Genomic DNA, 15022 nt, shown 5'->3' with positions numbered 1-15022 from the left:
ACTGCACACAAATGTCCCACCAAAAAGATTAAGTCAAGCAACCTTACCTAGCTGCAGTTGCTCTGCCCAGCAAGCCAACCCACTTTGGAGATGCTGTGCTAACACCCAGGCTCTTAAACTGGGACTTGTTATAGTTTAGGGCATGTATATCCAACCTTTGGCAGCTCTAAGATTTGTGGACTTCAGCTTCCAGAATTCCCATTCAAACTTTCTCCCCGCCGCCCCCAATTCAGAGAATCTCGTTCTCTTGCTTGTTTTGAAATGCGTTGTTTACAGAGGGAAATTTATACCTTCTAAGAAATATTTTTTGTCATTCTTCTTGAAATCATTTTGTGGCAAGAGCATCTAGAATTGTTTTTTAAATGTTTTGTTTTAGAAATGTTAAGGGGAGTGGAGGACTCAGAAGGGACCATCCAGAGTGGATTAGTTTTTTCCTACGTGCTTTATTATGAAAAAAAAAACGGTTATTGTGGAGACAATCTATTTATCCTTCTTGGTCCCTTTCCTTTCTATATGTCCTCAGGTTTTTTTTTTTCTAGATTAAAAAAAGCTTCCCAAATGCAAGGTGTACATGAATTTAAAAGGAAATACATCCCATTGCCATATATCATGAAGGCTATTTCTCTAATAGACATCACCACAAAAATGTAGCTTGAAACAATCTTTTCAACCTTCGAGAGAATAAACTATTCTTATCAGTTGCATCAGAATACTTTCTCCAGTAGAGCAGGAAACATCTGAGGGTATTTAAACCCACCTTCCAAGTTCTGCTTGAGTATTGACTGTAAAGGTGGAGAAACCATGGTTAAATCTTTGGCATCGAAGACAATATATCATACATACTTTACATGCTTGCGTGTTGTCAACAAGAATAAAAAGGCGGTCCTTATATACAGCTTTTCTTCTATGCTCATTCAGAGCTTCTCTTCCCTGACAAACTGCCACTCACACTTCCCCTCTGCGATCTGCTTGAGAAAGACCATGGACAGGGGTGAGTATGAAAGTTACCTTTTCTGAGAGTTCAACTCCTACAAGTCCAAGAAATAACAAGTGTCTTTGATCATGTGCAGAGTGAAATCCTCTAATCTTAGAATAAATGTTTATTTTTCCTCACATAAATCAGAAAGTAGGCAAGGTCTCATACTGCTTCTCTTAGCTTCCTTAAGATTGTGAGGAGAACTGACGGTTTCAAATGATAAATCAGAGGAACAAATTTCCATCTGTGTAATGTTTACATATTATAATCAAAAGTTATAATTATTATACTATAATGTTTACATATTATAATGTTTAATGTTTAAATTTCCATCTATATAATGTTTACATGTTCTCTTTAAAAGATATCAGGATGATTTGGTTCACTGATACATACATACATACATACATACACATACATACATACACATACACACACATATATACACATTTACATATATTTAAATACATTTACATATACATTTCATGTTATTTAATTATCAATTAGAAAAAAAATACAAATTGCAAAACAATTTTTTTTTAATTACCAATCTACACTATGGCTGCACTGCTATTTATATATTTATATATTAAGAAATTTAATATATTAGCTTTTATGGTTCTATTTTGCGTTAATCCCTTCATATATTACCTTATTAAATTGTAATACACCTTATATTTTATTACTTTCATCATATATGTTATATGTCTTATCTGGAGGTCACAGCTGGTGTCCTGAAAGTCCTCCCCTCACACTTTTTCATTAACTTTTAATATTGAGTTTTAATCATTCTTAATTTTCTTAAAATTTTATACACTGTTTTTATGCTGTAATATTTTGTTTGTATACCACCAGAGTTCCTGTGTGAGGGAGAAAGGTGCTTTCAAAATATGATAAATAAATAAATAATAAATTATATGGGCAACAGCTGTTTAATTCTAATTTTAACTTGATTATACTCACTGCTGTTGCTAGTTGAAAATGTTGGTTTGTAGTAATCTTATAATTTCCAGGTTATTCATTTATAATTATATAATTCCTTTGATTAACTTTTGGGCATAACTTGCTTCCTATGCTATATTTTAATATTGCTATTGATGTAGTTATTTATTTAAAAGGGGTATATGGCTGATCATTTTATGCAGCATAACTCTCAACATATGAAAATAACAAAACAGACAGGAAAATAAACCAATGTTCTATAGCATTCTTATTCCAAATGTAAATGTACTGGGCTCAGTTCCCATATTAGCCCAATGCTTGAGAGAAGAGTTAGGTCTTCACCTGGATCGATTCTTAACCTTCAACAGCAAAAATCAAAGTAAATGTATTAAATTGAAAAATAACAAATTCAGACAAGATATTTTAAATAATTAGCTCCAGAGCTGAAATATGCCTAAAAAGCCAATTTAGAGCTTTTCCATTTCCATTTTTCTTTTGGTTTTTGAACTCCTTTAGTTGTTGCTTTGGACAAACAAAGCTGCTTTTGTGAGTCTGGAGTAGATAACAATCAGGTCCAACCTCTGCACCAATTTTGACTTTTCAGAAGAAAATTTGGAGGCACAAGTCATGCAGGAGGCAGATAACAGTCCTTATGGCTCTGTAAGCCAGTAAGGTACTTGATAGAGCTAACAAGTCCCCTATCCATCACTTTTCAACCTCTTGTCAAAAGAACAATGAATCTGTAATGAATCAATTTGCTAGCCAACATCTTAGAATCAATTATTTAGGAATCTCCAACCACACCCAAATGTTTGCTATTATTTTGGACATCATGGACTTTCCCAGCCCCATTAAGAAAAGTCAATACAAAATAACTTAGGTTACCCTTCACTTCCTGGAGCTCTCCAGGTGGATTATCCCAGATTCTGAGAATTGTAGCCCAGTCTATCAAGAAAGCACCAAGCTTTGGAAACCCTGGCAATTCATTCTGCCTTTGATTTGGACCTAGGTTGCTCAGCAAGTAATGCAATGATGGTTGTCTTTTTTCTCACAAGAAGACTTCTAATGCATCTGTTGTATTCTCTCCTCCTCCAGATCAACAGTTGAAAGTTGCATTGCTTTGGAAGCTCCCTCTCCTTTTCCAGGTACAATATAAAGCTGATGAAAAAACTGTGCATCTTCTAACTCCAGCGCTTCAGTTGCTCACTGCTCACTGCAGGTCTAAACCTACCCGACCCCCACCCCTTTTCAACTCTCTATGTTCCTTGCCCATTCTTTTTTGGGGGTGGGTGGGGGGTGTCCATGTAATAAATGTGTCAATGGGGAATAGATTGGGGGATGTAGATATTAAGTCATCATGACTTAATATGTCATATGAATTAAGTCACTACAATTTGGAAGCCATGACTTATGACTTAACAAGAAAGTTGATCTCAGGCACTGAACCATGGACAAACCACTGGCTCACTGTTTTACAAGTTGTTTCTAAGCCTTTTTAACTTGATTTTTGTGCTTTTTGTATACAAATAAGTTAGTGAAAAGGAGGCTTTGCACAACCAACCACTGCCAGAGGGGTTGATCTTCTTCTCTTAAGACTATTTATATTTTCCAGAAGTGTCACATAGAAAACAAAAGGTAAGATCAATAGGCTTTTGACCTGACAAAACATGGAACTTCTTTTTTTGAAAGCAGCCAGTGCTGACTTGTTATTCTTCAAATATATTTCACTATGACCTTTTTCCTTTGAACTCACCCTGCATGACATAGATTAGAGATGGTGGGTTTGCAGTTGAATTCACAGGGTAAAGACTGGTAAGCACAAATGTAATTTCTAAACAACAAACCACATCTCCCAACCTATGGGTTAATCTTAATGAAAACTATGTGGTTAGGTTGGTGGCAAAGTTTCACCTAAACACTGTGAATTAATTCTTCTCCTTTCTCTTGGCACACTCACTTTCATACAGGTAGAGAGACCCCAAGGATAGTTGCCTTGTCCTCTTTCCTTTTTAGGCAATGCTGCTTCAAGTAAACCCACAGGATGTGGTTCTTTCACTCAATCCAGTACAGCAGTGTTCAGTAACTGCAAACCAAATCCTTGACTTGCACCCAAAACTAAAACCAAGACCAAAAATTCAAACCACTTTTTTCTACCCCCATCATTAAGGGAGTATAAATATTTCATTTTAGAGTTCAAACAGCCCAAAATTTATTGCTGTGCACCTGTATTTTTTAGATACTAGTTTAGCATTTTTTGAAAGATTGATAGCTTTTGAATAGAAATTTGATTGTTTAGTCAGAAAGCTGGTTTCTGCCACTTAAGTTTTACAAGTTATGTCACCATTCAATGTAATGCAAGTGTTAACTGCTTTTGCCAAAAAGGGCTTTAACATGACAATGCTTCTTACTCTATTGAAGTATTGGGGTAGGGGCAGAATTTTGCCCACTTATTTTGGCTTCATGGCTATCCACACAATATTTTGAGGCACTGCTGCCACAAGGACAAAACTGAATTCACTACCAACATTGCTATTCCACTGCAGCTCTAGTGACTTTCCTTAATTTATCCTGCACTAAAAAAGGCCTGTATCACTTGTTGGATTTATCACAGTGATAAGTGAGAGCTCAGGGATAGAGAAATCAAGTGTTATATTGTCATATTTTTTCTCATTTTAAAGACTAAATTGGATCATCTGGTATTGCCAGTCATATGTATCAAACCATTGGGAGGAATATTAGAATTTTCTATAATATTAGTTGATATGACAGAACCAAATCAAAAACGGTCCTTAACATGGTTAATATCTAATGCCATTTATGGTTTCAATAAGCTGTTTCTGGAACATTTGGAAGAACATTTATAAGCTACCTTGCAAGAGACCATAAATAAGTCTTGTTTATAATTCAACATAAAATCTTCACTAACTAAAGGTAATCTCAACTTTATATGCTGATCCTTTATGTGTTCTTGCTACATAAACAGCATTCATCTTTTTAAGTATTCTAATTCCCACCCAAAAAGTAACCTGTTTTTAAGTTTCATTTATTTATTTCAATTTATATAGCTCATCTCACAGCTCTCAATTCCCACTCCACTGCTAAGATGAAGTGTTACTCATTCTTGATTCCTCCTGATTCAGAATTCTAGACTTGTATTAGCTCTCTCCTTTGATGACCCCAATCCTGCTTCTATTCCAATCACAGCAGTCACTTGACTTCTTTTCAAAGTGACTGACCTAACAGATTGTACACCATAAGATTATCTTTAGAGTAGACCATTGTTCCTCGACCTTGGTTGTTTGAAGATGTGTGGACTTCAACACCCACAGACTTCAACACCCACCATCGTATTGGCTGGGGCAATTCTAGGAGTTTAATTCCACACATCTTCAAGTTAGAACAGTTGAAAAGCACTGCCTTAGAGAATGTTTGATTAATGAGTGGAATAGTACTTTAGTACAGGCATAGTTAAAGATGACTTAAATCTTTCTCATTCCTCAGTTATGGATGAGGAATGAGAAAAACATTTCAAAGTTTTATGAGAAAACCATAATAAAGGAAATGTTGTGGTGACCAGTAAAAAAAAGAGAATTTCAGAACTTGTTTGTACTGTGGTTAAATACGAGCACGGAAAGTCCATAGACTACAATCCAATCCTTATTTTCCTTGTAGAAATAATACCATTTGAATTCAGTGGGACTTTACTTCTGGCTACCATCCTCCGATCTTAAATGAAATTTTCTTGTTGCATTACATTCTTCCCCACTCTATATATAATGGAATAGAAACTCTAACAATATCCAGCTAAAAGATTCTAAATTTTGGGAGTTGCTATCAACAAACCAACTTTTAAGAATTTGAGACAGCTATTTTATAAAAGCTTTCACAGCAAATGAAATCTAACATCTCAGATGGACAAATGTTACTTGTACACTTTTTGTTCCCCTTGCACAACTTTTTTTTAAATATCCAGTATTCATGTGCAGATAAATTGGGAGTCTGTGGAATTTAGTTGTTTGTTTGTGTGTTTGTTTAATTTCCTTAGCCATCCAACTCAATCCATCTGACTCTACCTTCTCAGTATCTCTTTTGCCATTTATTAGAAAGGAAACTTCTAAGATCCACCCTAAGAGAGATTTGCATATTTAACCCTTAGTAAAAACTAGCTGAACTAAAACCTGAAAAGTAGGTGCGAAGAGCTGAAAAAATAACCTGCAACAGAGTAAATGGGATTAAGAATAAAAGTGATGAAATAATTTGGAATGAAACTGAAGTGCAACAAAGCAGGAGGGAGCATTGTAGAGATGTCTGTGGGGATGGTAATGATATGACCAAAAATGGAATTGATATCAAAGTTGTTAAGTATTAATGTCCTGGAAAAAATAATGGAAAATTGCTATGACAACATTTAAAAATATTATGACAGTAGGTATAGATGATCCAACTGGAAAAAATATTAAAATATGGTCTGATTTAATTATATAGTAATCATGCAATATTTTAGCATCAGTTTGAAGGCTACTTCGATTTGAAAGAATGTTGTTATTGCTCCTTTTTACAGAGAGATAAATAACCTTGCAAAAAAGAATTATTTGTTGATTTAGAGAAAGCATCTGATTAAAGTAAAAGTTTATATGAAGATAAATAGAATGCTTAGCCAATGATTAAACACTGAACAGACATTGTAATGAGGCTATGATTGAGGATATCCCCTTGAAAGTTTAGTGCTTGTGATGACATTTGAGATGTGATGATGGCTTGCACGCAGACAATACAGCACTGCATGAATGTTAATGTTCCAGAAACCTTACTATTTGATAGAGAAAATAATTTCAAAGAATACATAAATGATGAGAAAATACTATAAGTAGATGTATTTGAATCCCATTATATAAGGTTTTACTAAAGGTCAGAACATATATGGATAAATGTTAAAATTCTGCAAATAGTAGTAGAAAAATAATGAATGATATGTGGCCTATAAGGTGTGTAAGAAAAGTAATGACCTGTGTATAAAAAGGTTTTTTTTCATTATTAGGAACTGAGATTTGGGTAAGTACAGGAAGTTGAATGCAATAAGGATGGTATATATAAGAATTATGTGTGGTTTTTAAAAACTTTAAAAATATGTGAGGAAGGAAAGAAAGAAAGAAAAACGGGAAGGAAGGAAGGAAGGAAGGAAGGAAGGAAGGAAGGAAGGAAGGAAGGAAGGAAAGAAAGAAAGAAAGAAAGAAAGAAAGAAAGAAAGAAAGAAAGAAAGAAAGAAAGAAAGAAAGAAAGAAAGAAAAGTACCAGAAACATACACTAAAATGAAGAAGGGTTGAACAGAAGTAAATCTAGGAAGGAGAAGTGAATGGGTTGAGAGGAAGGGGAAGATTCAGAAAACTTTGTCTAGCTACAATAAATGAGCTACTCAAAAACAAAAAACAAGCAAAAAAAAAAGGAAGACAAGAAGTTTAAAGAACAAAAGGCAATTTGGTGCCGCATGGGTGATTGGCAAGAACAAAAGAGTGAAAAGTACTATAATGAATAGTGTTTGGTTTAAGTAGGTTTAGCTTGATTCTTTTATTCACTGCTTTTAATTTCTTTTGCTCCTGCTTCTTAATATTTTTCTGTGCCTTGCATAAAGCTATTTACTCCAAAAGGGAAAAATATGATGGGTAAGTGTACGCATGCTATTTCATAATATTATTCCACATAGTTTCCCCCCCTCCCATACACACACACTTTTACTTTAGGGGTTTGCATAAGTTCTTCTGCAGGGTCAGTTTTGATTATTTCTTGAATAGGGGAACTCCAAGAAACATAGAGCTTTTGGATAGACAAAAACATCTCCAAAGCCAGTGACAAAGCATTTTTCTATAGTTAATGAGAAACTGCATGCGCTTGTCCTTGTCTGTTGTCATCAGGAATAAAACTCAGTTCAAAAGAATTTATTCCAAGTTCTCCAAGTATGGGATTAAAACATTACTCCATCTCTTGGGAATATTGGGAAGTACAGACTAAAAATTTCTAACAGTAGTCTTATTAAACCATTATTTTCTAGGATTATTTGGAGGGAAGTCACCATAATTCAACTGAAAGAAAACTAATATTGGGTTATGGTCCCTAAAGAAAAGACACTCAAAGAACAGGCCATTCTTACCTGAAGATCATTTCCTTTGCAGTGCCAAAAAAATAAATCACAACTAAAAGAATATGGTGAGATAAAAATAATCCATATTGTATCTCCCTTCTAGTTTTGCAAAGGTGACTTTATGACAAATAATAACTACAGCATTGGTGAAGATGCTACTAAAGAGAGCCAAATAACAGCGGATTACATCACTGAAGATTCCTCCCTTGACTACAGTCAGTTTGAAGAGATCTGCAAGAAAGAAGAGGTCCGGAAATTCCGTGCTATTTTTCTTCCTGTTGCATATTCCTTGATATGCATTGTGGGACTGGCAGGCAATGGTCTGGTTATGGCAACCTACATCCATTTCAAGAAGCTCAGGACAATGACTGATATCTATCTATTCAATCTAGCTTTATCAGACATCTTCTTTCTTTTGACTCTCCCATTTTGGGCTGTCAATGCAGCCAAGCACTGGGTTTTTGGGGACTTTGCATGCAAAGCCGTTCACCTCATCTGCCAGATGAGTTTCTTCAGTGGCATGCTGCTGCTTCTCTCCATCAGCATTGATAGGTATTTTGCTATTGTTCAAGCAACTTCAGCCCACCGCCTTCGGTCCCAGAGAATGTTTGCCAGCAAAGTGACCTGTTTCTTGATTTGGACATTGGCTTTTATTTTTTCTGTCCCAGAAGTGGTCCATACCAGTGTTTATGAGCCTCCTTCGTACCCACCACAATGTTTCATCACCACAGGTGATCATATAGCCTTAATTATGAGAGTATCTCAGCTAGTCTTTGGGTTTTGCTTACCTCTAATTGTAATGACTTTCTGCTATTGTGTCATCATCAGAAATTTACTGCAACCCCACAGCTTTGAAAAAAAACATGTAATCAAGATCCTTGTTGTCATCATGATAGCTTTTGTTCTCCTTCAGTTCCCCTACAATTGCATAATAATCCTCAGGACCATTTCAAAATACAACCTAACCATTGGCCAATGCAATGCCATCAAGCACCTGGATGTGGCTAATGATGTAACTTACAGCTTGGCTTGCTTCCGCTGCTGTCTCAATCCATTCCTGTATGCTTTTATAGGGGTTAGGTTCCGCAATGATGTCCTCCGACTTCTTAGAGATCTGGGTTGCATCAGTCAAAAGCGGCTCTGGCAATGGTCAACAAACCAGAAGAACAGTAGAAGTTCTGTTCCCACAGAAACTGATACCACAACTTCTTTCTCCCCATGAGATGCTGGACAATCAATATTGCAGATGTCAATATCATAGGTGTTTGGCAACAGTTTTCATCACCCATCATCAGAGATTGAACCAGGAGATTCTTTAGGTCTCACTTATTGATGGGAATATGTTCACAGAACCTGAAGAAACCCCACCCTTCTTTCTATTTCCCACTGGTCAACTCAATTCAACTAGATGAAATTTTCCTAAAAAGCCAAAAGCAGGAGAACTGCAGAAAGGTGCTTGCAGACCTTAAACAGGAGAACTATGTCATGGCTACAGAAAAAGCAAAGTATCTTCTTCTAAAGTTGAAGAGTGAATTAAGATGGCAACTTGAAAACAAGCATGGAATGCTTTACGAATGTTGACATTCAGGAGGCCTAATTAAAAAAAAATTGCAGACATAAAATGTTGACAATTATTTAGCTTTTTCACAAAGCCGAGAAACAAGCAGGCAGATTATTTCCCCCTTCCTCCCTCTCCTTCTCTCCCTCCCTCCCTCCCTTCCTCTATACAACTCTGGAATTTGCATGTTGCATGTTGCAAGTGGGGGGAGTCCAAATGACTACCCAGTTCAATCCATTTCCCCCAAAAATAGAGTGAAAATGCTAAAATGTTAAACTTCCATAAAGCTATCTTTATATTTGTTCAGTACAAGTTTATATATCAGAACAAAAGTGAGGTGTTATTGTATGTAGATTGATTTACATTTCCTTTTAATTTTATCTTGTATTATTCTACAAACTTTTCCATATAATATTTGTATTTGTAATTTGTAATTTTTGTCTTTTTTTTTCTCTTTTCCATTTTAAAATTAATGAATAAAAAACAACAAATAAAACAATCTGGCTTAAGCTTGGGTTTCTATACTGAATGGTACATTTGACTAATAATATACTAGAATATGCATCATTTGTGTTGAAAAAAAGAAAGAAGGATGCAGCATTTTAATACTATTAACAAGATTGCTTCTAATAGCAAAACAATCACATTCTTGCACTTTCCATGCTATGATGGGCCTAGACATAGATCTCTTAGGACCACACAAAAGCAATTTCTCAAGTAATTTAACATGAGATTAAGTGTAGTAATGTCCTTCATGTACATTTTATTTTTATTTTATTTTGTTATGGGGATAACTATGTGAAAACCTGAGCAATAGCATCCAGGGAATGGAGGAATGGGAAAGGTACACACCATGCTAAAACACCATGAACTTTTTAACAGTTGCTTTTCCAAAGCTGCTATTTAAGTTTAAAAGGAACTTTCATAGATGAAAGAGTTTTTCTTGATATGCAAATATTAGTTTTGCAGAGAGGCAGGAAAGGAATAGTTAGAATCCCACAACAACAATAACAACCAAAACAACAACACCTGCCACTGATGAGGCATGCTTCTGTATACAGAAGCAGAGGTTATTTTCATTCCTATTTTTATTTGCTTCTTTTTTTGCCTCTCAGCAATAGAACTCATTAATTGAAAGTAAATTGAAAATATTATTTTCCTTCCTTCTGGAAGCAGAGACAAAGGGACATTGAAAAAAAAAAGCCAATGCTGAGCCTTCAATCTTCAATCACAAGGCAATGGTCATTTCCAGTTATCAAGCTAGGATTATTGAAAAACTCTCGTTCTATATGAATCACTAGTTCCCAATACTAGCTCTTTTAGAAATTGCATTACTAGAAATATCAAATCTGGCTTCGAGAGCACAAGACAGCTTTGGGTAAGATTTTGAGTTTGCAGACTAGTACAATTGACAAATGACACATAGGGAAAAGCTCAAAAATTGGAAAGATTTAATGCTCCACTTTCAGTCATAAAGTTACAACAATGGAAGAAACATCATAAACAAAAGACTAAAGGTATACAACAGTTCATTTGAGGAGGAAAATAAGCCTTCTCAAAAAATCAAACTTTTCTCCACAGAGAACATAAGTCTCTGTATTCACAGATTGTAATGTTTTGTAAATAAATCATACTTCCTATCCCCAAATTATTATAGCAGAACATTACATTTTTTTTCAAAGCTACTTATAATTCTAAAGCTTGATTGTACACAAATGATGTATGTTATATATCTGTATAAATCATTTCTCAATCTTCTCTCATTTGCTGCATTTTAGAATTATCTGTAAATATGTTTTTTTCCAAATCAGACATATTGCAGATGGGTGTAGATTCATGGATGCCTATCATAGAACTTATTCTTCTGATCTATATGAATATTAAAAAGAAGATAAGATCACATGTAATCAAGGTTTTAGAGTTTCATTTCTAGAAAAAAGGATGCCTCAGCTCTTTTTTACTCAAACTTAATCTTTTGATTTGGTCTTACTCAAGTCTTACTCAAACTTAATCTTTTGATTTGGAAGATCATTGCACCCACAAACATATACACATAGAAACACACACATAGGAAGAGGGACGGAGGGAGGGAGGGGGAGAGATATGTTATCCTTCTCTGAAGCAATAGCACCTCCATCTATAATGACTATCCTCCAAATATGACATTGTTCCTTAAATAATGCTTTCCTAGAGTCTTCCAGTTTCCTTAAACTTTGGGGTTTATTTTCTCCTGGAGAAAGAATCTTACATTTTTCTTCTACCCCTTTTCAAAAAGATTTCTCACTTTGTTGTTGCCATCAGGCAAAAGAGAGTTTGGTGTTTTAGATAGATTGATAGATGTCATGACTGTGTATATCTTGATACCACTGTGAGTAAAACATCACAAGTGATTCATCTTATAACTGGAATATTGCAGACAGTTGGGGGGAAAACTGTAGCACTACAAGGCTGTTGTACACAACAGACAAAATAGGATATGAAAAATGGCACCAAACAGTATTGTAATTGTGTAATATCTCAAGAAAAAACAGAGTAACAATTAATGAAACTATGAACTAAATCATATAAGTAACTGCAAAGCAGAGATGACCTTAGACTTCTCTCTAAATTTCTGGTGGTTCTCAAACTCCTCATCATGATAAAACAGAATAAATCAATGCCCTGTTGGTTCATTTTCAGTGGTATCTCATCATCTATTCTAGTATTTGAGACACACTACCAACCTGCCCAGTAGTTGGGCCAGTTCTACTACAAACTGTCAACTGCATCTCAATGGTACAAGTCCAGATTCAATACTGTAGAAGAAGCAGCATTATCAAGTTGTATCGCCTATATTTAGTGTTCAAGAGAAAGTTGGTTGAGATTGTCAACAGTCCATGTTTGAAAAATATTTCCAGAAAGCTATAGTGATAGACATTGGGACAAAAATCAAGAGAAGAGCCCAACATGGCAGGACTAGTGCTTACCACATTTTGAAATAATGCACAGTGTTAGCTATTAGATTGGGGACAAGACCATTTTGTTCAGATGCTAAATGAATGTATTATGTTAATTCCTGGAAAGAGCAGAATAGTAACAATGTTCGTGAAATACTTTTATTTATTTTTAGATGTTTTTTAAAATTCTATCTTTATTATTTTTACAGATAAGTCAAGGTGGCAAACACACACAATACTTGCTCCTTTTATTTTTCATATAACCACAAACCTGTGAGGTGAGTTGGGCTGACAGAAAGTAACTGGTTGTAAGTCAATCATCTGGCTTTCGTGCCTAAGGCAGAACTATAACTCATAGTCTCCTAGTTTCCAGCCTGATGCCTTAATTATTAGACCAAACTTTGCTAAGAAACAGAAGAATTGTTCTACTCTTTTGTCTTGCAGATGTATTAATCATTGAAGAAAAGGTGAAGTGAAACTCTTTATGTAACTGCCATAACGATATGAGTTTCCATCCTGACTTCGCATCTTGTTTGCTCATTCTACTTCCCAGTCATGTGATCAAATAGGATACAGAATATTAAGTTCTTGAAAATATAAATAGAAATCACTTTTGGATTTGCCTGTATCCTGACATTGGCTGATGAGAAAATGAGAAATGAAATTTGCTGGCTGGGAAAGAAATAGACTATAAATGTTTTTTAAAAAGAAGAAAAATGTGAAAACTGTCAAGACCATCCAGATGCATCATAGAGAAAATTCCATTTTTGTGACTGATTTGCATTGTGCAGATTGAAACAAAAAATGAGAATGTACAGTGATTTGCTTTATGAACATGAATATTTTAAGAACCACTTTTTTATTTCAGAATGTTTGGGGGTTAGAGACCAGCATAAGTTTCAAGAAGCAAAATCACAGAAATGAACAAATATACATAGAGTGGCTTCAATCTTGTGATACACGGCAATGTGATTTGTTTGACTGTATCTCACTGCATATTACATGAACTCAGATATTGGGGTGGATTAATGGTGACATGTGATATAGTGTACTACACTAATCCACTCTAAGAAGGTTACTTTTAAGACCATGGTTAAATAAATCACACGTATGTGTGAACCAAACCACTACATTTTTCAGAACTATTCTGCAGCAGCTTTTTTTTTATGCCTTCAAACTTACTTTATTCAAACTAAGCCAAAATCCATTAAACAATGGCATGGCTTACCTCATAATATGTGTTCACCCTGGTGATCTGCCATGTATAATTTATGGCTATTTGGCCTCTTGGAATAAACCAGATAGGAATCACAACCAGATGAGCTAATTCTACTTCACTGACAGAATCTTGCAAGTTTGAAATTATAGCCCTCCCCGTTCCTGTCTGTTAGAGTCTCAAAAACTAAGAAGATCTTTTCTGATCCTCATGATCCATCCACCAGGTTTATACTAACCCATATTTGACTGTTCCCTTGAAGTATCTCTTAGCCCAGGCGCTCAAGGTTTTTCCCACATATCATTACCTCAGCTTTGCTTGAGTGAGAAATTCACTTTGTTGTAGTTTATTCAACAAACCTATATATGCTGTAAATCTCTCTTTCTCTCTCCCCCTCTCCCTCTCCCTCCCTCTCCCTCTCCCCCCTCCCGCCCTCTCTCTATACACACACACACACACACACATTTTTCGTAGATTTTCACCAGTACAGGTATGCAGGTCTTGGCGTGTTTGGGTCTTTTCCCATGTAAGATTGAGAGTATCTTGGCGACGTTTTGAAAAGGTCCCGCTCATCTTCAGGCTGGTGCTTTCGGTTCGTGCTTGTGCGCAGCAAAGCACGAAGCGAGCACCATCCTGAAGATGGCGAGTGGGACTTGTCAAAGCGTCGCCAAGATACTCTCAATCTTACATGGAAAAGACCCAAACACGCAAGACTCTGCATGCATATATATATATATATATATATATATATATATATATATATATATATATGTGTGTGTGTGTGTTTTCTGAGGTTCTGCGGGTATTTATATGTGGATCTTTGGTTGTTCGGGTTTCTCCCAGCGTAAGATTCGAAGTATCTAGGCAACGTTTCGATGAAGTCTCATTCATCATCTTCAGGCTTCTGTCTCCAGCTCTGTGCTTCTCAGAGTAATGGAGATTGCAGCTGCTTCCTTCTTTAACTGCCAGTGGGGGTGGGACTTGATTGGGTGGGGGCTTGGCTGTGTTCTGATTGGGTGGGGTTGTGTTCTCATTGGTAGGGGTTTGGCTGTGTTCTGATTGGTTGGGGGTTGGTCGTGTTCTGATTGGTTGGAGGCGTGTTCTGTTCAGGTGGGGGCTTGGTTGTGCTCAGGTTAGTCTTAGTTGCTGGGGATTTGAGCTGGAGAGTTGTGATCTGGCTGTTTGGCTTCTAGTTCGTGGTCCTGCTGCATCTTCATAGTGGGTGTCGGTTTGCTTCATGTATGGCTCAGAGGGGTTT

The 15022-nt window shown here is 35.8% G+C and overlaps 1 protein-coding gene and 1 long non-coding RNA gene across 3 annotated transcripts in view; one reads left to right on the top strand and one right to left on the bottom strand.

The window, feature by feature from the left end:
• Positions 1 to 864: 864 nt before the first annotated feature.
• CCR7 (C-C motif chemokine receptor 7) lies at positions 865 to 10087 on the top strand. 2 transcript variants are annotated; one of them, XM_026722033.2, is made up of 3 exons: positions 865 to 991; positions 3014 to 3063; positions 8158 to 10087. In XM_026722033.2, exons 1-3 carry the CDS (start codon positions 907 to 909, stop codon positions 9274 to 9276), a joined length of 1254 nt encoding a protein of 417 aa, XP_026577818.2. In that variant the 5' UTR covers positions 865 to 906; the 3' UTR covers positions 9277 to 10087. The 2 variants fall into 2 exon arrangements, with proteins under 2 accessions (XP_026577818.2, XP_087771638.1); XM_087915512.1 differs by having other exon boundaries at positions 939 to 991; positions 7965 to 9971.
• Positions 10088 to 11074: 987 nt separating this feature from the next.
• The window catches only part of LOC148124152 (uncharacterized), a 17335-nt gene continuing 13387 nt past the window's right edge, over positions 11075 to 15022 (bottom strand). Inside the window, exon 4 of the long non-coding RNA XR_015739941.1 lies at positions 11075 to 11481. This is a non-coding gene — a long non-coding RNA (uncharacterized LOC148124152). The remainder of the gene's footprint in view (positions 11482 to 15022) is intronic.

The sequence above is a fragment of the Pseudonaja textilis genome, chromosome Z, assembly GCF_049901715.1.
Source record: "Pseudonaja textilis isolate UNSWEBS1 chromosome Z, rPseTex1.2, whole genome shotgun sequence".
In the NCBI taxonomy this organism is placed as follows: Eukaryota; Metazoa; Chordata; class Lepidosauria; order Squamata; family Elapidae; genus Pseudonaja; species Pseudonaja textilis.
Note: the sequence above shows the minus strand (reverse complement) of the source record. Positions and strands in the feature narration are given on the sequence as shown.

Excerpts from the sequence above, each read along its gene's own strand:
- CCR7 (XM_026722033.2), top strand. The coding sequence starts at position 907 with ATGCTCATTCAGAGCTTCTCTTCCCTGACAAACTGCCACTCACACTTC. Across the intron at positions 992-3,013 it reads GAGAAAGACCATGGACAGGG|ATCAACAGTTGAAAGTTGCA; the intron begins GTGAGTATGAAA and ends CTCCTCCTCCAG. Across the intron at positions 3,064-8,157 it reads AGCTCCCTCTCCTTTTCCAG|TTTTGCAAAGGTGACTTTAT; the intron begins GTACAATATAAA and ends TCTCCCTTCTAG.